This window comes from Tachyglossus aculeatus, chromosome 16 (genome assembly GCF_015852505.1).
Source record: "Tachyglossus aculeatus isolate mTacAcu1 chromosome 16, mTacAcu1.pri, whole genome shotgun sequence".
Lineage (NCBI taxonomy): Eukaryota > Metazoa > Chordata > Mammalia > Monotremata > Tachyglossidae > Tachyglossus > Tachyglossus aculeatus.
This window is the reverse complement of record NC_052081.1, coordinates 42,551,080-42,574,544: the sequence shown is the minus strand read 5'-3', so window position 1 is coordinate 42,574,544 and position 23,465 is coordinate 42,551,080. Positions and strand designations below refer to the sequence as shown.

General features: G+C 52.0%; 2 protein-coding genes across 2 annotated transcripts in view; both read right to left on the bottom strand.

The window, feature by feature from the left end:
* Positions 1 to 6,362: 6,362 nt before the first annotated feature.
* On the bottom strand, positions 6,363 to 11,504 carry SMIM12 (small integral membrane protein 12). Its single transcript, XM_038758115.1, has 2 exons — positions 11,466 to 11,504; positions 6,363 to 7,916 (listed from the first exon to the last, which is right to left on the bottom strand). Exon 2 carries the CDS (start codon positions 7,909 to 7,911, stop codon positions 7,633 to 7,635), a length of 279 nt encoding a protein of 92 aa, XP_038614043.1. The 5' UTR covers positions 7,912 to 7,916; positions 11,466 to 11,504; the 3' UTR covers positions 6,363 to 7,632.
* Positions 11,505 to 17,695: 6,191 nt separating this feature from the next.
* The window catches only part of DLGAP3 (DLG associated protein 3), a 54,937-nt gene continuing 49,167 nt past the window's right edge, over positions 17,696 to 23,465 (bottom strand). The window contains exons 10-13 of the mRNA XM_038758482.1: positions 22,947 to 23,440; positions 21,305 to 21,396; positions 20,694 to 20,837; positions 17,696 to 18,948 (exon numbers count right to left, since the gene is read on the bottom strand). Of these exons, the coding sequence (XP_038614410.1) occupies positions 18,727 to 18,948; positions 20,694 to 20,837; positions 21,305 to 21,396; positions 22,947 to 23,440 (952 nt within the window). The 3' untranslated portion in view covers positions 17,696 to 18,726. The remainder of the gene's footprint in view (positions 18,949 to 20,693; positions 20,838 to 21,304; positions 21,397 to 22,946; positions 23,441 to 23,465) is intronic.

Sequence of the window (23,465 nt, the reverse complement as noted above, 5' to 3'; positions counted from 1 at the left end):
AAAATAGGTATCAAATTTCCAATTTAGAGAGAAGGAAACTGAAGCACTAAGAAGTTAAGTGACGTGCCCAAGGTCACTGGCAGGCAAGCGGCAGGGCTGGGATTAGACCCCACATCCTCCTACTCCCAGGCCTGTGCTCTTTCCACTAGGCCACACTGCTTCTCAGCACTTGTACTAAGCACTTTAGAAGCCAAACACCCACAAAACACCCATCTTCCTGGAGTTTTCAGCCTAATCTGTAAAAACAGGGACGACACCTCTTCCTCCTTCAGGGAGCGGGGTGAAACATCTTAAGGGACTTTGGGCTCTTGGCAGGTTAAGGTATTCAAAATTCATGTCACAGGAAGGTAGAGAGAGAGGTAGGAAGAAATGGAAAGCTTCTGGCTTTCCAACCACCCACCCCAACCATCACCATTTGCTGTCCAGTCGCACCTCAAGAGCTCAAAAATCAACTGCCCAGTTCTTCGGTGCTGGGCCCCGCGAGTCAGCGGAAGCTCTCAGCGTTGGGTAGGGCTGCCCCCAGCTCCGTCTGCTAATGGCATTAAGGGCCTCCTCCTTCAGTCGGGCCAGCTCCTTGCTGGATTCCTGGTGCTTCCCTGAGCTTTGATCACCACTGCATGAAGAGTTTCCTGAATGCTTTCCTGAGAACATTGTTTCCCTCTCCAGAGTCATCAAGGTCAAATTCATCACTGGTCACCACAGTCCTGGCTTGTCTGGGGCCCCCCTGTCATCCCACCTCACCCCCTGCCACTTCCAACCATCGCCTAATGACAGAGTCTCATGGCCCCCTGCCCGCTAGCCCACGGCTAGCACCGGACTGAGTGTGTGATTGGGCCAGGGGCTGAAGGGAGTGAATGGCCAAAGCTCTCTGGGCCTATTACCCAGAAGTCAATGACTACAGCATCTTCCTCTTGGATATTTTATTCTCCTATAATAATAATTATGGTACTTACTAAACGCTTACTATGTGTCAAGCACTGTTCTAAGCGCTGGGGTAGAAACAAGTTAATCAGGTTGAACGCATGTCCTTGTCCCACATGTGGCTCACAGTCGTATTCCCCAGTTTACAGATACAATAACTGAGGCTCAGAGAAGTTATCCAACTTGTCCAAGGTCACACAGCAGATATGTGGCAGAGCCGGGATTAGACCAGAAAAATAATAATAATAATGGGAGCTGTGGTAATTGAAGTGTGAAGGTGGGTCAGGAGGGCTGAAGTAGCAGTTGGAGGTTTCAAGGTTTGGAAAGTAGAGATTATTCCGGGAAGGCCTCCTAGAGGAACTGTGTGATCTCAGAAAAGCTTAGAAGATGGGGAGCTTTCTCTTCATGGGGAAAGCTGTTCTTGATGGAATTGCACATAAGTGTTCAATAAAAACCATTAATTGATTGACTGATTGGATGGGGAAGGGAAGGAGGACAGGGGGTTTGAGGAGGGGTATGGGAGTCAATAAGGATGGAGAAGGATTGTTGTTGGATGGAGGAGAGGCAGAATTAAAGCAGGTGAGGTTGAATTTCAGATGGATGAGGTCATCCTGAAGTCTGGATTTTCATCAGCAGCACTCCGCAGTTCACACATGGAGGTGGAGGACTTGTACTGTGGAGGTAATCCAGGGTTGCAGGTATGATAGCAGCAGAGGGACAGGGGAATGAGGGAGTCAAGTTCAGTGGAGAAGGAGGTGACAAAGGGCACTGATTTATGCTTTAAGAGAAGGTAGTTTGGATATGGAGACCTATTAGGGCATGACTACTATAGAAAATTGGAGGGGATCTAAAGATAGGAGGTCTCTGTGGGGAAATAGGACAGATTTGTGAGAGTGGGTGTGTGGCAGAGAAGGCAGCTGAGGAGGGTATGGCTGGATAGAGGAATTTCAGAATTGATGAGGGTAGAGATGATCATGATGATGATGATTATTACGGTGACCAGAGGGTGCAGACAGGTCTTTAAGATTATTCATATTATATAATAAAATAATAATAACAATAACCATTGACAGCAGGGGCCTGTTCGACTGGCAGAAAACGCTGCCTGGTTTTTTCCAACCGAAATCTTCACCCTCATTGGCCTAGCCCAAACGAGCGCTTCCCTGGTGTGCCCCGCTTAAAGTGTTGCCCTTGCCCTTGCCAAAGCTGGGGGGCAGGATAGGGGCAGGCTGCGGTTTGCAACCCAGAGTGGGGTCGCTTGTCTGTGCTGCGGAGGCCCCCTGTTTCTCTCCTGTTGCTTTGACTGGGATGGGATTTTCCACGCCCTATAATGCTCTAGTGCTTTTCCAGCCGCAGTAGCTGGGCGACTTGTAGCCCTGCCTGGTTCGGCTGAAGGAGAGAGCCTTATCCAAATAACCCCATCCTCCTTCCTCCAGCACCCCCCAAGCTGAGGACCCCCGGGCTATGAATAGTCTCTCAGTCCATTGTCTGGGCTTTCCCTTGGATTCCCTCTCCGAGGCTCTTAGGATGGCTGGCTCCAGAGGCCGATTAAGCCCCCCTGGGGCTGCACTGAAGGTTAATCCCGGCAGGTGTGTGGCTCAGGGCCTCTAACTCTTCCCTCCAGCCCTGGCCCTTCGCTTGTTCAGAAGAAGCACCCTAGCCTAGTGGAGAGAGAGCACGGGCCCGGGAGTCAGAAGGACCAGGGCTCTCATCCCAGCTCTGCCAATTGCTTGCTGGATGACCTTGGACAAGTCACTTCACTTCTCTGTGCCTTCATTTCCTCAACTGTAAAATGGGGTACCTGTTCTTCTCTCCTACTTAGACCGTGAGCCCCATGAGGGATAGGGACTGTGTCCGACCTAATTAACTTGTAATAACAACAATAATAATTATGGCATTTGTTAAGCGCTATGTGCCAGGCATTGTACTAAGCACTGGGGTGTATACAAGCAAATCGGGTTGCACACAGTCCCTTGTCCCACATGGGGCTCACAGTCTCAGTCCCCATTTTACAGATAAGGTAACTGAGGCACAGAGAAGTGAAGTGACTTGCCCACGGTCACACAGCAAACAAGTGATGGAACAGGGATTAGAACCCATGAGCTTCTGGCTTCCAGGCCCGTGCTCTATTCACTACACCAAGCTGCTTCCTTTCCCAGCAATTAGAACAGTGTTTAATCACATCATCATCATTATCATGGTATTTGTTAAGTGCTTACTATGTGCCAAGCACTGTTCTAAGCGCTGGAGTGGATACAAGGTAATCAGGTAGGACACAGTCTCTGTCCCACATAAGGCTCACATTCTTACCCCCCCATTTTGCAGATGAGGTAATTTAGGTACAGGGAAGTTAAGTAACTTGCCCAAGGTCACCCAGCAGAGGAGTGGGAAGCTAGCTCTCTTCCTCCCTTCAAAGCCCTACTGAGAGCTCACCTCTTCCAGGAGGCCTTCCCAGACTGAGCCCCCTCCTCCCTCTCCCCTTCCCCATCCCCCCGCCTTACCTCCTTCCCCTCCCCACAGCACCTGTATATATGTTTGTACGTATTTATTACTCCATTTATTTATTTAATTTGTACATATTTATTCTATTTATTTTATTTTGTTAATACGTTTTGTTTTGTTCTGTCTCCCCCTTCTAGACTGTGAGCCCACTGTTGGGTAGGGACCGTCTCTCTATGTTGCCAACTTGTACTTCCCATGCGCTTAATACAGTGTTCTGCACACAGAAAGCACTCAATAAATACGACTGAATGAATGAATGAGTGAGTGGCGGAGCCGGGATTAGAACCCATCTCTTTCTCACTCCCAGGCCTGTGCTCTATCCACTATGCCATGCTGCTTCTCACTATATGCTATACGATGTGCTTCTCACATAGTAAGTGCTTAACAAATACCATAATCAATCAATCCAGCTAGTGGCCACCTGTCCTCCACCAGGTCAGCCCTGAGTGGGGGGGGGGGGGGGGGGGGAGGCAGAGAGACCACCTCTTCCCGCAGAAGGGGCGGCCCCACGGTCACAGAGAAGAGGCAAAGCACCTTGTCTCTCCCCTGACTTCCACAAAGCCAGCTGCCTGGACCTCAGCCATCCCCTGCCTTATTTTCTGGCAGTCCCAGGTCACTAATCGCTGCCACAGATGACACAAACCACACCACCGAAGGGTCTCTGAGCCGGTGGGGGGAGAGGGAGGGGAGGGAATGTGTTGGCAACTGCCCAGGTCGCTCTGGCTGGGGCTAACGTTGGCACAGCGGCGAGTGCCGGACAAAGGCCAGAAGCACGGTGGAAATGGACGGGGGCCTGAGCTGCTGAGTGAGGAAGAGAGGAGCCTGCCTTGCCCAGACAGGATGACCCCTGCCGCCGCCCCCGGCAAAGCCAGGGCCTGATGTTTTTGCAGTAACCCGTGACAAACCTGTAGGTGGGCGAGGGTCAGTGCGCTTCCGACCCCGTCCAGAGAGGTAGAAAACACGCTGATATTCTGACTCCTGCGTGGTTCCTTCCCTATCTGGCTCCAGCCCTGCCAGTCTCCCGTGGGACTGGATAAAACTCTACAGGATTTCAGAGAAGTAGGATGGTCCGGTCTGGAAACCAGAGAACTTGGATTCTAAACCACTTGCCACCACTTGCCTTTTGTGTGACCTTGGGCAATTCAATTAACCTTTCTGGGACTTGGTTTCCTCATCTTTAAAATGCTGTAAAACGCAGGGACGGTGTCTGACTTGATTGTTTTGAATTTACACCAGTGCTAAGTATAATGCTTGGCACATAGCAAGCACTTAACAAATGAGAAGTGGATAGCAAGGGCCTGGAAATCAGAAGGACCTGGGTTCTAATCCTCCACTTGTCTGCTATGTGACCTTGGGCAAATTCCTTCTCTGTGCCTCTGTTACCTCATCTGTAAAATGGGGATTAGGTCTATGAACCCTATATGGGACAAGAACTTTGTCCAACCTGATTATCTTGTTTCTATCCCAGTGCTTAGTACAGTGCCTGGCACATAGTAAGCACTTAAATACCATTGGGGAAAAAAAGCATTGTTACCTACTCTATTGTCCTTCCTACTTAGTAGTGTTTTGCACAGGGTAAACACTCAATAAATGCTGATTGATTATTAAATGAGAGTTTTATTATTAAAGGGGTTCAATAAAAAGGTGTTTTCCTCTATAAAGCTGGTTGGTCACAGTGGGCAGTAGCACCACCTGGCAGAGGTGAAATAAAATTATGAAGGATCAAAGGGTAAACGGAAATAACATTTTTTCCTATAACTCCTTTACTTTCTAAGGGCGATTTCACATCAGTTATCTCACTTGCTCTCTCGATATCCCGAGATGAAAAGGCAGGATTTAGTTTTGCAAATGAGAAAACTGGGGCTCAGAGAATTTAAGTGACTTGCCTAGGGACCCACAGCACAATCTGTGCCAGGACCCCAGTCCAATCCCCTGACCCCAAGCCCTGCATGCCTGCCAATTTCAGGGTCCCACGTCGACCCTGACTAAATGGGAGAAGTGATGCGGGCCCGGTGCCATTTGTTGGGTGACTGTCTTGGTAAAGGGCCCCTTGAGCCAATGGTGACAGGGTGTGGGGCTCCCTGTGACCGCACTCACCTCTAACCCTACTGGGACGCCGGAGTTGTCCCATTGGACTTGTTAGAAGGACACACGCTCCCCACCAGACAAAGGAGGGCAGTCCCCCATCGGTCTTGAAGGGACACAAGCCCATGGCTCGAGTTGGGCCAGGTTCCCTGCCATCTCCCATTGGGCTTCATTAGAGGGAGGGGCCACAGCTCTGCCTCCTTAGGCACAGAGGCATCTGGGAGATTCCTGATGAGCATCAGTTAACCACCTGACAACTCTCACAACAGAGACACCCCCAACCACACTCTAACAAGTCTTGTGCTCCATCTCCAGCCTTTCCCACTTTGAGCATTTTCCTCACCCTCAGGGCCTCCATCTCCACCCTACTACTGCCTTCCCTCAAAGCCCCCAAATCCCTCAGGCGCCTCTTGCTCCCCACAGCGATGGCACGCCCCAAGTTCTCCTCACCCACTGCTCCACCTGGGTGGGGCAGATTCCTGTTTCTCCTTACCAGGCTCTCTTCCCTCCTTCCCAGATCCCTGAAAATGTCTTTCCAGATGTACTCAAGGTGGTGGAGTTTGGGAAAATCCCCACCCTGATCCCTGGCCACTTCAGTGTGGCCCTCAAACTGGGGCTACAACCTCACCCAGGGACCAGATTGTACTTTCCTGTGCTTAGCACAGTGCCCTGCACATAGAAAGCACTCAATATTCATTCATTCAGTCGTATTTATTGAGCGCTTACTGTGTGCAGAGCACTGTACTAAGCGCTTGGGAAGTACAAGTCAGCAACATATAGAGACGGTCCCTACCCAATAACGGGCTCTCAAAATCAATGATTAAGCTCCTTACGGGCAGAGAATGTGTCTGCTACTTCTGCTGTATTGTGCTCTCCCAAGTGCTTAGTACAGTGCTCTGCACAGAATAAGAGCTCAGTAAATACCATGGTCTGACTGACCACAGAGACAGGCTGTATGCTGGCAGGGCCTCCATACCATTGCTTCTCCCTAGCAGTTATTCATTTTAACAACTGTTTCCTGGGCTAGATTGTAAACTCCAAGAGAGTGAGGGGGTCTCCCTTCCCCTTAGACCGTGATTCCCATATGGGACAGGGCCTGTGCCCAACTTGATGATCTTGTATCTACCCCCGTGCCTAGTAATGTGCCTGGTATACAGAAAACACTTGATGACTACTGCAATTATTATCATTATTAGGAGGGGGCCACAGCCCAATAACCATAAATTCTCAAGGGGTTTCACATGGCCAGTGCTCGGGAGAAAGCAAGAATATACCAGGGGGAGAAGGGTTTTGGGTGCCATTCTCAAATTCCAGTTTAATCAGGTTTTGTGCTACAGGATGACAGGGACGCTTCTCGCCATTCACCTGAAGGATGGTGGATAGGGAGCATGCCTCCATCCCGCAGCCACGCCTGGGACAACTTTCCTCTTTCTAGGATGGTTCTCCCCCAGGGCGATGGTGGGGAGTTAGCCAGGGGATGGAGCTGTGGGGAATGAGGGGCAGAAGGGTTTGGGCCAACATCCTACTCATCCCTGGCCCTAACCAAGAATCGCAAGAAGACTTCAAATCCCAGATGATTTAGCAGGGCCAAAATAGGACGCATTTAGGGTCCACCTTGAGGACCAACATGGGCTCCGGTTCCGATCAGCATGGGGAATAACCACAGGGACAATCCCGGAGCCTCCTGCGAAGACTTGGGGAGATGAAGGTTCTCCAGAGACACAAGCCTCTCTCGGCAGCAGGACCACATGAACTGGGAGCCCGATCAGAGATTCCCAACATGCCACCGAGAACAAGGAGCCCAAGCCTCAGGACCACCCAGTCTGCAGGCAGACACCCTTCCCGGTCTCCTCTCTGGTGCCATAGAGAGTGGGATGGGGGCTTAGCTGAGGGACTTGGGCAGTGAGGGACCCGTGGGCACAAATCCAAACTGGAGGACGAGAAACCAGAACGAGAAAACGGAGAACTAAACCAAACCGAACCAGAAGCAGGCTCTGGGCCCGGGTGGCCCTTAGAATGTGAGCCCAGGGAGGCTGGCAGAACACAGCAGCAGCAATGGCAGGCCATGCCCAGAGCTGGGACAGGCAGTCTCCCAGGGGGACCCATGGAGCCCGGCAGCCTCCATTAACTCTTCTCTGGGCGGTTTCTGTTCAGGACGGCTTTGGGAGCGAATTCCAGCTTCTCCTTGAGGCTCACCACTTGGGTGAGGTCCTTGCCTAGGAGTTCCTCCAGCTTGCGGTCTTCCCTGCGCTCCGAGATGCTCTTCTCCTCCTCCACGGGCTGGGGCTCCTTGCCCCGGATGAACCACTCCAGGTGGTAGCCCACAGCTCCCACCACAAAGGCCACGGGAAAGGTGATGTACGGGGCGTAAGTCCGCACTGCCGTCCATAACACAGGCCACATGGTGGCTGGAGGTGAGGTCGAGGGAAAAAGAGAGAGCACAGAGTCACTGAGGAGGCAGCTAAGGGGCTGACATTACCACTGTCCCAGGACCTCAGCCAAATTACGGACAACCTCCTTACATCCAATCACGGGCAACCCCTGCCTCCAGTTACCATCAAACCATCCAGGGAGTGATTAACTTCCAATGTGATCCTCTTACCACCCCACACACGGGACACCATAGACCTGCACTTTTCAATCAATCAACAGTACTTACTGAGTGCTTACTGTGTGCAAGGCACTATAGCCCTTGGGAGAGTACAATATAAGAGTTGAAAGACACATTCCCTGCCTACAAGGAGCCATTTAGGACGGTGCCACTTTCTCAGAGGGTGGTCAGAATGAGCACCGCCCACACCTATCTTGCCAGCTCCCAGGGATTTTTCCTTTCCTAGTCCCAAAGGGACAAACGGGCTAATAATACAAGAGAGAGTTAAACATGCGTTTTTAAATCTTTCTCTCTCCTTCTTCTCCACTGCTCTTACCTCTGAAAAACAGCTGGGAAGCTTCTCACCTGGGACAGAGAGAATACATGGATGTGCTCCAGCTTCCAGAGAAGCCGACTTATCCCTATCCCCAGGCTCAGAGGGGGCAAATATGAAGCCCCAGAAATTCTGAGGTCCAACCTTCTCCCCCTCCCCTCAATTCCCAGGCCTCTTGACTGATTTGTGACTTTGGATGCTCCTTCACCTTAGGGTCAAAGGTGATTACTGGAGCCTGCAGACAGGAGCCCAATGCTAAATTCACTGTTTGTGGCAGGATACCCCAGGTCCCTCAACTAGGTTCCCTCTCACCCCCTCCTCAGCCTGTCCCCCGGATTTTCAGGACCGAGCTCCTGTCCCCCAGAACAAGAGCAGGGAACCCAGGTGTCCTGACCTCCCCGGGGATCATTCAGGACCGCTCCCACGGTAGGGTTTCCACAGGAACCAGGAGGGAGGGAGGAGAGGGCTGCCATAGTAGAGAAGCAGCATGGCTCAGTGGAAAGAGCACGGGCTTCGGAGTCAGAGGTCATAGGTTTGAATCCCGGCTCCGCCAAATGTCAGCTGTGTGACTTTGGGCAAGACATTTAACTTCTCTGTGCCTCAGTGACCTCATCTGTAAAATGGGCATTAAGACCGTGAGCCCCCCATGGGACAACCTGATCACCTTATAATAATAATAATGATAGCATTTATTAAGCACTTACTATGTGCAAAGCACTGTTCTAAGCGCTGGGGAGGTTACAAGGTGATCAGGTTGTCCCACGGGGGGCTCACAGTCTTAATTCACATTTTACAGATGAGGTCACTGAGACGCAGAGAAGTGAAGTGACTTGCCCAAAGTCAAACAGCTGACAGTTGGCGGAGCCGGGATTTGAACCCATGACCTCTGACTCCAATGCCCGGGCTCTTTCCACTGAGCCACGCTGCTTCTCATGCAGCGATGAAGACTGTGAGCCCCCCGTGGCACAACCTCATCACCCTGTAATCTCCCAGCACTGAGAACAGTGCTTTGCACGTAGTAAGCGCTTAATAAATGGGGAAGCAGCGTGGCTCAGTGGAAAGAGCACGGGCTTTGGAGTCAGAGGTCATGGGTTCAAATCCCAGCTCTGCCAATTGTCAGCTGTGTGACTTTGGGCAAATCACTTCACTTCTCTTTGCCTCATCTGTAAAGTGGGGATGAAGACTGTGAGCCCCACGTGGGACAACCTGACCACCTTGTATCACCTTCCGGTGCTTAGAACAGTGCTTTGCACATAGTAAGCACTTAATAAATGCCATAAAAATAATAATAATAATCCCCTCCCCTGGGTCAGGGCATAAGTGTGTTGCGCGCTGCTCTTTCCATTGAGCCACACTGCTTCTCATGTGCATCTCACTGCTTCTTGTAATTCTTATTTATTTTACTTGTACATACCTATTCTATTTATTTTATTAATATGTTGTGTTCTCTGTCTCCCCCTTCTAGACTGTGAGCCTGCTGTTGGGTAGGGAACCACCTCTAGAGAAGCAGCGTGGCTCAGTCGAAAAGAGTGTGGGCTTTGGAGTCAGAGGTCATGGGTTCAAATCCCGGCTCCGCCAATTGTCAGCTGTGTGACTTTGGGCAAGTCACTTAACTTCTCTGTGCCTCAGTCACCTCATCTGTAAAATGGGGATGAAGACTGTGAACCCCACATGGGACCACCTGATCACCTTGTAACCTCCCCAGCGCTTAGAAGAGTGCTTTGCACATAGTAAGCGCTTAATAAAAGCCATCATTATTATTACTATTATTATATGTTGCCAACTTGGACTTCCCAAGCGCTTAGTACAGTGCTCTGCACACAGTAAGTGCTCAATAAATACGATTGATTGAGTGATTGTAACCTCCCCGGTGCTTAGAACAGTGCTTTGCACATAGTAAGCGCTTAATAAATGCCATTATTATTATTATTATTGCCCAACGGGGGGAAAGGTCACGGGGTCGGAGGTCAGGGTCCCGATTTTGAGGGAAAAGGCCAGGCCGCCGCCATCGTCGTGGCTTCACCCTGGGCTTCAAGGGTGTCCATCACCTCGCCTCCTCCTACCTCACCTCCCTTCCCTCCTTCTACTGCCCAGCCCGCAACCTCCACTCCTCCACCGCTAATCTCCTCACTGTACCTCGTTCTCGCCTGTCCCGCCGTCGACCCCCGGCCCACATCATCCCCCGGGCCTGGAATGCCCTCCCTCTGCCCCTCCGCCAAGCTAGCTCTCTTCCTCCCTTCAAGGCCCTGCTGAGAGCTCACCTCCTCCAGGAGGCCTTCCCAGACTGAGCCCCTTCCTTCCTCTCCCCCTCGTCCCCCTCTCCATCCCCCCATCTTACCTCCTTCCCTTCCCCACAGCACCTGTATATATGTATATATGGTTGTACATATTTATTACTCATTTATTTATTTATTTATTTATTCTACTTGTACATTTCTATCCTATTTATTTTATTTTGTTGGTATGTTTGGTTCTGTTCTCTGTCTCCCCCTTTTAGACTGTGAGCCCACTGTTGGGTAGGGACTGTCTCTATGTGTTGCCAATTTGTACTTCCCAAGCGCTTAGTACAGTGCTCTGCAAATAGTAAGCGCTCAATAAATACGATTGATTGATTCCTCCCTTCAAGGCCCTGCTGAGAGCTCACCTCCTCCAGGAGGCCTTCCCACACTGAGCCCCTTCCTTCCTCTCCCCCTCGTCCCCCCCCTCCATCCCCCCATCTTACCTCCTTCCCTTCCCCACAGCACCTGTATATATGTTTGTACGTATTTATTACTCTATTTATTTTACTTGCACATATCTATTCTATTTATTTTGTCAGGATGTTTGGTTTTGTTCTCTGTCTCCCCCTTTTAGACTGTGAGCCCACTGTTGGGTAGGGGCTGCCTCTATAGGTTGCCAACTTGTACTTCCCAAGCGCTTAGTACAGTGCTCTGCACACAGTAAGCGCTCAATAAATACGATTGATTGATTGATTCTGCGGGGTGATCGGGGTCTGTCCATGGACCCCCACTGACGCCATCGCCTCACGCTCACCTGCTCCGCCAAGGCCCGACGCCTTCTGTCAGGCCTCGCCGCCAGGCCGCGCGACCCCCTTCCCATCAGCCCCTTCGGCCACACCGCCCCCCCCGCACGCTCATTGGCTGCCGCCTCCCCAACGCCGGGATTGGTCGGTTTTATTCCGCCTCGCCCTCCCCGCCTCCTCCCCCGCCCCCGGCCGCGCGCCGCGGAGCTGAGCAACGCAGTGCGCCTGCGCCCGGCTGCACCCCGCTCCGCGGGAACGCAGCGCCACCTGTCGGGGAGTTAGCGGTTATTCAATCAATCAATTGTATGTATTATCATCATCATCATCAATCGTATTTATTGAGCGCTCACTGTGTGCAGAACACTGTACTAAGTGCTTGGGAAGTACAATTTGGCAACATATAGAGACAGTCCCTACCCAGCAGTGGGCTCACAGTCTAAAAGAGGGAGACAGAGAACAAAACCAAACATACCAACAAAATAAAATAAATAGAACAGATAGGGACAAGTAAAATAAATAGATAAATAAATAGAGTAATAAATATGTACAAACATATAGACATATATACAGGTGCTGTGGGGAAGGGAAATATGTACAAACATATAGACATATATACAGGTGCTGTGGGGAAGGGAAGGATGTGTGCAGAGCACTGTACTAAGCGCTTGGGAAGTACAAGCTGGCAACGTATAGAGACAGTCCCTACCCAACAGTGGGCTCACAGTCTAGAAGGGGGAGACAGAGAACAAAACCAAACATACTAACAAAATAAAATAAATAGAATAGATAGGTACAAGTAAAATAAATAAATAAATAGAGTAATAAATTTTATTTTATTCATTTTTATTTTATTTTATTCAATTTTATTCATTTTAACATCTCATTCATTCATTCAATCGTATTGATTGAGCGCTTACTGTGTGCTCAGCACTGTACTAAGCGCTTGGGAAGTAGTAATAATAATGATGGCATTTATTTCCCCGCTCCACGGGAACGCAGCGCCACCTGTCGGGGAGTTAGCGGTTATTCATTTTAACATCTCATTCATTCATGCATTCAACCGTATTTATTGGGCGCTTACTGTGTGCAGAGCACTGTACTAAGCGCTTGGGAAGTAATAATAATAATAATGGCATTTATTAAGCGCTTACTATGTGCAAAGCACCGTTCTAAGTGCTGGGGAGGTTACAACGTGATCATGTTGTCCTACGGGGGCTCACGTCTTAATCCCCATTTTACAGATGAGGGAACTGAGGCACAGAGAAATTAAGTGACTTGCCCAAAGTCACACAGCTGACAATTGGCGGAGCTGGGATTTGAACCCCTGAACTCTGACTCCAAAGCCCATGCTCTTTCCACTGAGCCACACTGCGCAACATTTAGAGACAGTCCCTACCCAACAGTGGGCAACAGTCTAGAAGGGGGAGACAGAGAACAAAACAAAACATATTAACAAAATAGAATAAATATGTACAAATAAAATAAATAAATAAATAGAGTAATAAATACATACAAACATACATACATATATACAGGTGCTGTGGGGAGGGGAAGGAGGTAAGGTGGGAGGATGGAGAGGGGGAGGAGGGGGAGAGGAAGGAGGGGGCTCAGTCTGGGAAGGCCTCCTGGAGGAGGTGAGCTCTCAGTAGGGCCTTGAAGGGAGGAAGAGAGGAAGAACATCTGTTTCCTGGGCTAATAAGAATAATGGCATTTGTTAAGCGCTTACTATGTGCCAAGCACTGTTCTAAGCGCTGTGGTGATACAAGGTAATCAGGTTGTCCCACATGGGGTTCACAGCCTTCATCCCCATTTTACAGATGAGGTCGCTGAGGCCCAGAGAATAATAATAATAATAATAACGGCATTTATTAAGCGCTTACTATGTACAAAGCACTGTTCCAAGCGCTGGGGAGGTCATAAGGTCATCAGGTTGTCCCACGCGGGGGGGGGTCACAGTCTTCATCCCCATTTTACAGATAAGGGAACTGAGACACAGAGAGGATTGCAGATTGAAGGCTAGATTGTAAACTCCAAGAGAGTGAGGGGGGTCTCCCTTCCCCTTAGACTGTGTTTCATTTTAACATCTATTTCCTGGGCTAGATTGTAAGCTCCAAGAGAGTGAGGGGGTCTCCCTTCCCCTTAGACTGTGATTCCCATTTGGGACAGGGCCTGTGCCCAACTTAATGATCTTTTATCTACCCCCATGCCTAGTAATGTGCCTGGTATAGAGAAAACACAATAACTACTGCAATTATTATCATTATTAGGAGGGGGTACATTCATTCATTCATAATTGTGGTACCTGTTAAGCCCTCACTGTGTGCCAGGCACTTTACTAAGCGCTGGGATGGACACAAACAAATCGGGTTGGACATTGCCCCTGTCCCACATGGGGCTCCCAGTTTCAGTCCCCATTTTACAGATGAAGTAACTGAGGTCCAGAGTAGTGAAGTGACTTACCCAAGGTCATACAGCAGCCAAGTGGAGGAACCGGAGTTGAAACGCACGACCTTCTGACTCCCAGGCAACTAACCACTACGCCATGCTGCTTCTCACTACGACACACTGCAATAGTAGTGGAGGTGTTCCTAATCACATGAGCTGGAAGATGAATCAATCAATCAATCAACCGTATTTATTGAGTGCTTACTGTGTGCAGAGCACTGTACTAAGCGCTTGGGAAGTACAAGTTGGCAACATATAGAGACAGTCCCTACCGAACAGTGGGATCACAGTCTAGGAGGGGGGGCCAATAAGCAAGGTCATTGGCTCATCTCCTTCCCTGTAGAATCACAGATCCAGTGTGTACTGCTTCCCCTTACCTTCTGTTGCTTTCCCTATCTGGAATTAATTTGAATGTTTGCCTCCTCCACTAGACTGTAAATTCCTTAAGGGTAGGAATTGTGCCTACAATTCTATTGCATTGCACTGTCCCAAGCGCACAGTACAGTGTTTTGCACACAGTAAGCATTTAATAAATATAATTGATTACTTGATTGATTGATTGATTGATTGTGAGGTCCAAAGGACCTTGATTCTAATCTTCGCTCCATCACTTGTCTGCTGTATGACCTTGGGGAAGTCACTTCAATTCTCTGTTCCTCAGTTACCTGAACTGTAAAATGGGAATTAAGACTGTGAGTCCCATGAGGGACATGGACTGTGTCCAACCTGGTTAGCTTGTATCTACCCCAGCGTTTTAGTAGTGCCCAGCACATAGTAAGCACTTAACAAATACTATAAAAAAGGGTCTGGCTTGCTCGAAGGCAGAGGAATAGATATGATGACTAAACTGTAAACTCGTTTCTAGATTATAAGCTCCTTGTAGGCAAGGAATGTGTCTACCAACTATGTTGCATTGTACTCTCAAGCGCATGGTACAGTGTTCTGCATATAGTAAGCGCTCAATAAATGTTACTGATGATGATGATAATGATAATAATTATGGTGTTTGTTAAGCTGTACGTGCCAAGCACTATTCTAAGCAGTGGGGTAGATACAAGGTGATCAGGTTGTCCCACGTGGGGCTCACAGTCTCAATCCCCATTTTATAGATGATGTAACTGAAGCACAGAGAAGCTAAGTGACTTGCCCAAGGTCACAAAGCAGACATGTGACATAGGCGGGATTAGAACCCACGACCTCTGACTCCCAAGCCTGTATTCTTGCCACTAGGACATGCTGCTTCTCTACCATAATGATGACCTGAGGGGAAGGAGGAGAAGGATTATAACAATAATAATAAGTATTATTACTATTGTTATTATTATTATTATTATTATTATTATTACAGTATTTGTTAAGCCAAGCATGCTTACTATGTGCCAAGCACTGTTCTAAGCACTGGGATTCAAGGTAATCAGGTTGGACACCATCCCTGTCCCACAGGGGGCTTCCAGTCTCAATCTCCATTTTACAGATGAGGTAACTGAGTCACAGAGAAGTTAGGTGACTTGCCCAAGGTCACCCAGCAGACAAATGGCAGAGGCAGGATTAGAATTCAAGCCCGTGCTCCTGCCATTAGGCCATGCTGCATCTCTACAAAGCAATATACTACAGTTTCCTAATGCCTGAGCCATTCCTTTACCCAGTCCCCCTCTGCTCCTCTCCCTGACCTCTTCCCTCCCTCTTTCTTTTCTACGTAGGGGGCTGACCAGGCCACTCAGGGCAGGGGTGGGGAGGGGAAGGCATCGGAAATTTTATCTCTTGGTGGGCACCAGAGGAGGGCAGCACCGGCCCGAGCCTGGCCTGCCGAAGCAAGCGGGACACGTAACCCGGACAGTAGGGCTGGAAAAGGGAAAGAAAATGGGTCGAGGCGGGCCAAATAGGGGGACATCTGGCTGACCCGGGAAGCGAGATGGCCCCAAGGACCAGGGGGCCCTAGAGGGAGGGAGAAAAAGAGATGACCCCTTCCCCAGTCAGAGGGTATGTTGAAGACGGGCCTCCCGCTGACCAAATAATAATAATGGTATTTGTTAAGCGCTCACTATGTGCCAAGCACTGTTCTAAGAGCTAGGGTAGATACAAGATTATCAGGTTGTCCCCTGTGGGGTTTACAGTCTTAATCCCCATTTTACAGATGAGGTAACTGAGGCCCAGAGAAGTGAAGCGACTTGCCCAAAGTCACCCAGCTGACAAGTGGCGGAGTCGGTATTAGAACCCATGACCTCTGCCTTCCAAGCCCGGATGCTTGCCACTAAGCCACGCTGCTTCTCTCAGGACAAGCTAAACCGCAGGGGGAAGGAAGAGGAGTTAGCAGAGAGAGAGGGAAACATGTTGGGGTCAAAACACACACACACACACACTCTCTGCTACAGCAACAGCCAAGCCCATCCTTCCTGTCCGACAGAAGATCACTCTTCCCTCTGACCCAGCACCAAAGCCTCATTGAAAGCACATCTCCTCCAGGAGGCCTTCCCTGACTAAGCCTTCATTTCCTCTTCTCCCACTCCCTTCTGCATCACCTTCACACTTGGATTTGCACCCTTTAGTCACCCCTCCCTCAGCCCCACAGTGCTTATGTACATAGTTGTAATTTACTTATTTATATTAATATCTGTATACTCCTCTAGACTGTGAGCAGAGAACATGCCTACCAATTATTGTAGTATACTCTCCCAAGTGCTTGGTACAGTGTACTGCATACAGTAAGTGCTCAATAAAAAGGATTGATTGATTGATTTTGAGTTTGCCCCACGTGACCTATTAAATTCCTTTCCGTTCTGGGATACTATCGAATAATTAGTCCATAACTTTGTTTCAATATTCTGTGCTTTTCTTAAATGGGGAGGAGGGGTAAATTCAAACAAGGTGGCCTAGTGGAAAGAACAGAACTTTAGGAGTCAGAAGACCTGGGTTCTATTAATTAATAATGTCCTGCTTCCCTCTTAGACTGTCTACCCTGCGTGGGATGGAGACTTTTCATAGTGATTATCTTGTATCTTTCCCAGCGCTGAGTAGGGTACTTAACACATACTAGGTCTTAACAAATATTATGATTTTTATGTGTCGCTTGCTGGTGGCCAGGGAGAGGGTCAGTTTTCAAAAACCTTAAAAAAGATTGCAGAATAGGCCTAAATATTGTGCAGAAGCTGGGAGAGGGAGTTAGGGCCATGGCCAATTGGACATTTGTTTGCGGTTAATGCATTTCTTAATGATTGGATTTCCTGTGAGCCATCTCCCCTTCAGACTGTCAGCCCCTCCAGGGCAGAGACAGTGTATCCCCTTTTGGGTCTGGCTGCTGAACCAGACAGAGGGTCAGGGACCCCAGTCTTAGACTCACCCTCTTCCTCTGGACTGTAAACTCATTGTAGGCAAGGAATGTCTGTTTATTGTTATGTTATACTCTCCCAGGCGCTTCGTACAGAGCTCTGCACACTGTAAGCGCTCAATAAATACGACTGAATGAATTGTGCATATGCAGTGGTACCCCCGGGCTGCCGTTCCCACTTGCAGAACCCCGGGCCCAGCTGTACCTGTGTGTGGGTCAGGCGGCTGAGCTATACGCAAAGTTCACCCCGCACATGCTCAGGTCCCAGAAGCTCCTCCCTCAGAAGTCGTGTTGAGCCCAACTGATAGAAAAATGGGGCGGCCCACCACAGAGCTAAGCTTCTGACGTCCCACTGTGTTTCAGCCCGGGCAGTGACCTTTACAGGGCACCAAAATGGACAGTCAACAAACTCTGAGTGACGTGGGGGGGGGGGGGAAAGAAAGTGGAGGAGCGGAGCATGCAGTGGTCGTGTGCAGTTCTGCTGCTTTATTTCTCCTGATCATCTCAGGGGTGCCAACGGGGGGGTGGGGTCCGAGGGGCAGGAGGGGCGCGGGCGTGGGACCCCGTCCCCATTCTTGCCCCCCGCGAGGAGGTGTGACAGCCCAGACTGGTACGGTCCCGCCAGCCCCCGGGGGACGGGCAGAGGGGCCAAGGGGAGGCGGGGCCCCCTGGCACATTGGAGTGGATGGATGTCCGGGGGTGGGGGTCCCCCGGCCCCTCTCCCCGGCCCCGGGACAGGCAGCCGACGCCTGGGTTTCTTCATAAAAAGGGGAAGTTAAAAGCGTCAGAGCCCGGTCACCACAAAGCCCAACCGGGGGCGCGGGGCAGGGAGGGAGGGTCCAGGGAGGGGGTCCCGGCCCAGCGGGGGGAGGGACATGAGAGAAGGGCAGGCAGACGGGGGCAGGGCCCCAGTGGGGGTGAGGAGGAGGAGGAGAGGGGAGGGGGGTCTCAGCCTTGTGTGCAGAAGAAAGCAGTGGGGGGCGGAGGAGGGCGGAGGGGGCAGGGGGCGAAGGGGAACCGTTTGCTCTGGGAAGTCTCTTCCTGGAAAGTGAAAAACCGGGACAACCGTTGGGGGGGGGGGGGGGAATGCAAGATTGGGGTCGGGGCCTGCAGCGCCCCCTGAGAGACCTGAAGGGGCGGGGCCCCGGGCCCCCCCGGGGGGCACACGGAGGGGCGGCGGCTCCGGGGGAGCGGTGGGAGGGCTCCCCGCCCGGGGATCACAGTGACCTCTGCGCGCTGCGTGGACAGCACCGATAGAAAACCGAGGGGCCGCGGGGCGGAGCGGGGCCGGGGCTCGAGGGGCAGCGGGGCGAGGGGGCGGAGCCATGGACCGAGGGGGGGAGCCGGGGCCTCTTGGCTCGGGGGGCGGGATCTCAAGGGTTGGGGGCGCGGCCTCGGTCCTCCTCGGGGGGAGCGGCCTCGGGTCTCATCGGGGTGTGGCCTCGGGTCTCGGGGGTCTCGGGGGTCTCGGGGGTCTCGGGCCCCGGGCCCCGGGGGCGGGGTCACAGTCTGGTCTGGGCCTCGGGGATGTAGATCTCGATGCTGTCGGCGCTCTCGGTGGCCGAGCTCTGGCGGAAGGAGGCGGCCCGCTTGGCCGCCAGGAGCCTCTTGCGGGCCTCCTGCCGCTGCCGGTCCACCGAGTCCAGGGAGCGCTCCTTCACCGGGGCCACGCGCCCCCGCGGGGGCGGCTTCTTTGGTATCGGCGGAGGCGCCTTCCCCTCCTCCTGGGGTCCCCGGGAGGACGAGACCGGCGGGGGCCCGGACATGGAAGGGTCCGGAGGCGGGGACGGGGGGAGACCCAGAAGTGGAGACAGAGAGAGAAGGAGAGACCCGGAGACCAGATGAGAAGAGACACGGGGTAGGGACACAGAGAAGAGATAAGGAGAGACACACGGAGGCAGAGACGAGGAGAGACAACAGAGAGGAGATACGGAGAGACACAGGGAGGCGGGGGCAGGGAGAAACATGGGGACGTAGAGACGAGGAGAGATACGGAGAAGAGATGAGGAGAGACACGGGGAGGCAGAGACAGGGAGAAACATGGGGAGATAGAGACGAGGAGAGACAACAGAGAGGAGATAAGGAGAGACGCAGGGAGGAACGTGGGGAGATAGAGACGAGGAGAGATACAGAGAAGAGATAAGGAGAGACACAGGGAGGCAGAAGCAGGGAGAAACATGGGGAGGTAGAGACAGGAAGAAACATTGGGGAGATAGAGACGAGGAGAGACACAGAGAAGAGATACGCAGAGACACCAGGAGGCAGAGATAGGGAGAAACATGGGGAGATAAGAGACGAGGAGAGACACAGAGAAGATATAAGGAGAGACACGGGGAGGCAGACACAGGAAGAAACATTGGGGAGATAGAGACGAGGAGAGGCACAGAAGAGATAAGCAGAGACACAGGGAGGCAGAGGCAGGGAGAAACATAGGGAGATAGAGACGAGGAGAGATACGGAGAGGAGATACGGAGAGACACAGGGAGGCAGAGACAGGGAGAAACAAGGGGAGACAGATGAGGACAGACAGAGGAGATAAGGAGAGACACAGGGAGGCAGGGAGATAGAGACGAGGAGAGACACAGAAGAAATAAGGAGAGACACAAGGAGACAGAGACAGGGTGAACCAATTGGAGATAGAGACAAGGGGAAACAGAGAGAAGATGAGAAGAGACACATGGAGACAGGGAGAAACTCGGGGGGGTAGAAACGTAGAGACACAGGAGATAAGGAGAGGCACAGGAAGACAGACAAGAAGAAGCACCACGAGATAAGGAGAAACCCGGACAAGGAGAGACAGAGAGAGACAGAAGCAAGGAGAAACTCAGAGATGGCGATACGGGAACCCAGAGACAATGAGAGATGCAGAGATGGGGACAGAGACACCCAGGGAGATACCCAGAGATGGAGATACGAGGAGGCAGAAACAAAGAGAGACGCAGAGATGGGGACAGAGGTACAGAAGGGCCCAGGGAGGAAGAGACACGGAGACATGCAGAGATGGAGGTACGGGGAGGCAAAGACAAGGAGAGACACAGAAATGAAGACAGAGGCAGAAGCACAGGACAAGACAAAGAAGTTGAATGAGAATGAAGGCAATGGGAAGAAAAAAGAAGAAAAGAGGGAAGAAAAAACACATTAGAAACGTGCTTCAGAAATCTTCAGGGACAAGGGCAGCGAGGTTGGGGGCGGCAGGGTTGGATGCGCGAGAATGGGGGGGCACAGATTTATGCTGGTCTAGGGACAGGGGGAGACCCACCTGTTCTGTTGGGACCACCACCAAAGGAAGAACTCAGCCCCTGCCCCAGACCCCCACTGCCCTCTCTGCCTGCCGTTCCAGGCCTTCTCTCCCTCTTTTTCGCACTCCCACCCGGGCTCCAGGGTGAGAAGAGGGTTCGGAGAGGGAACCTGTCCCAGGGGGCTGCAAATCCCAGGGGTCCCTGGGGAGGGAGGGTGGGGGCGGGCCCACCTTGGGCTCCAGGAGCTTCCAGCTGTTGGCCTTAAGCTGCTGCAGCTCCATGAACTTGAGGCTGACGTCCTGGACAGACAGCTGCAGCAGGTCCCAGAAGCCGGCCAGATCCTGGAACGTGGGCGTGGGGAACGAGCTGGGGTCCTGCAGGAGGGGGCGGAGGCAGAAGGGAGGGGTCGGTGCCTTGGGCCTCTCTTCGCCCCAACCCCTGGGAGAGGGGAGGTTTAGGGCAGAGACAGCAGGAGGGGGTGAGGAGGGATCACTTTCCTTCTCATTAGATGGGTGAAGGCCAAATAACTGTGAATCAAGGCCCGAGGCTGCTCCATCGCACTGTGGGCAGGGAATGTGTCTGTTTATTTTTATATTGTACTTTCCCAAGTGTTTAGTATAGTGCTCTGTGCACAGTAAGTGATCCATAGATACCACTGAATGAATCCTGACTCATCAGGGTCCAGGTGCACTGTGGGAGAGGAGTAGGGATGGGAGAGAGGGAAGGTAAGGACGTGGGGGGGAGGCAAGATGAAAGGATTGGGGGGGTGGACAGAGAGGACGAGGAGGAGGAAGAAGGGAGCTAGAGAGGAGAAATGGAAAGGAAGGGGGCGAGTACTGACCATGTTTTGCTGGCACAGGCGGAAGAACTGCTGCATCTTCTGAGACATGAGGAGTTGTGCGCTACCCACGGCGCTACGGATCTTCTCCAGGACTGAGTGGACAGAGAGACAAACAGGGACAGCTGCCATTTCCCCATTGGTGACCTTGCTCGGCCTCCGCCCCCACCCACTTCCAGGATCAAGCCGGCAAACAGGATTCTCCCCACCACCATCGGCCCCCTCGTCCACCATCCCCTCACAATAAACACACCCAAAGTCCTGCCCAAGGGGCCCAACTAGAGCCAATGGAACCGTTGGCTGCCCTATCCACTTAGACTGTAAAATCCTTGAGGGCAGAGTCCCTGACCCTTACTAACGATAACGATGATATTTATTAAACACTGTACTAAGTGCTGGGGTGGATATGCTTAGAACAGTGCTTGGCACATTGTAAGCACTTAACAAATACCATCATCATTATTATTATTACTACAAGCTAATCAGGTTGGACACAGTCCCTGTCCCACATGGGGCTCGCAGTCTTATTCCTCGTTTTACAGATGAGGTAACTGAGGCACAGAGAAGTGAGGTGACTTGCCCAAGGTCACACAGCAGACACGTGGTGGAGGAGGGATTCGAACCCAGGTCCTTCTGCTCTATCCAGTAAGCCACGCTTCCAGGTGCTTAGTACAGTGTTCCGCCCCCAGCAGGTGGGAGAGTAAACGTTCAATAAACACTATTGATTGGATTGATAGGTTGCTTGATCGATAGCTGCTCTTTGCCTCTTCGTAATAATAATAATTATGGTATTTGTGCCGAGCACTGTTCTAAACGCTGGAGTAAATAGAGGGTAATCCGGATGTACCACGTGGGGCTCACAGTCTTAATCCTCCACCTTCTAGACTGTGAGCCCATTGTTAGGTAGGGACCGTCTCTATACGTTGCCGACTTGCACTTCCCAAGCGCTTAGTACAGTGCTCTGCACACAGTAAATGCTCAATAAATACGATTGAATGAATGAATGAGTGAATCCCCATTTTACAGTTGTGGCAACTGAAACACAGATGAGGTAACCGAGGCCCGAGAAGTGAAGTGGTTTGCCCAAGGTCACGCAGCAGACAAGTGGAGGGGCGGGATTAGAACCCACGTCCTCCGACTCCGAAGCCCGGGCTCTTTCCACTAAGTCCCGCTGCAGGCCTCCTAGACCCCCGCCCCCTCCCCCACCACCCAGGTCAATCAATCGTATTTATTGAGCTCTTACTATGTGCAGAGCACTGTACTAAGCGCTTGGGAAGTACAAGTCGGCAACATATAGAGACAGTCCCTACCTAACAATGGGCTCACAGTCTAGAAGTGGGAGGATTAAGACTGTGAGCCCCACGTGGTACAACCGGGTTACCCTCTATCTACTCCAGCGCTTAGAACAGTGCTCGGCACAAATACCATAGCAGAGTTGCGGGGAGAATCAATCAATCAATCAATCGTGTTTATTGAGCGCTTACTGTGTGCAGAGCACCGTACTAGGCGCTTGGGAAGTACAAGTCGGCAACGTATAGGGACAGTCCCTACCCAACAGTGGGCTCACAGTCTAGAAGGTCAAGCTCGGAGCCTCTAGAAGGAGGGGAAGGTGCGGAAGGAGAGGAGGCAGGGGCGGGCCACTCACTCTCCTCGGGCAGGTCGTAGTCCTCGGCCTCCCGCTCCATCTGTTGGCACCAGCTCTCCATCTTGTCCACCTCGGCCTGCAGGAGCTTGACGAACCACTCGCCGTCGCGGGGGCAGGGGGAGGCCCGGCCCGAATCCGGGAGGCTCCGGGACCCCCGCTCCATCCAGGAGTCCCGGCGCGGCGGCGGCGGGGCCAGCGGGGCCAGCGGGGTCAGCGGGGTCAGCGGGGTCATAGGGGCCGCCCCGCCGGGCTGCTCGTAGCCCAGCTGGTAGCCCTCCCGGTAGGCCCACTGGCCCTGCGTGTGGACGGTCTTGTAGACGGAGTGGGGGCGGGCGGGCTGGGGCTCGGAGGCGTGCCGCTGGAAAGGGCGGCCGAACTGCAGCGCCTTGTCGGCCGTGGCCACGGACAGCCCGGGCAGCCCCGCCGGCCCTTCCAGCTCCAGGTCCGCCTGCACCCCCGCCGTCACGCTGTTGGAGCGCTTAAACCGCGCCCGCCTGCCGGGCACGGGGGAGACGGGCC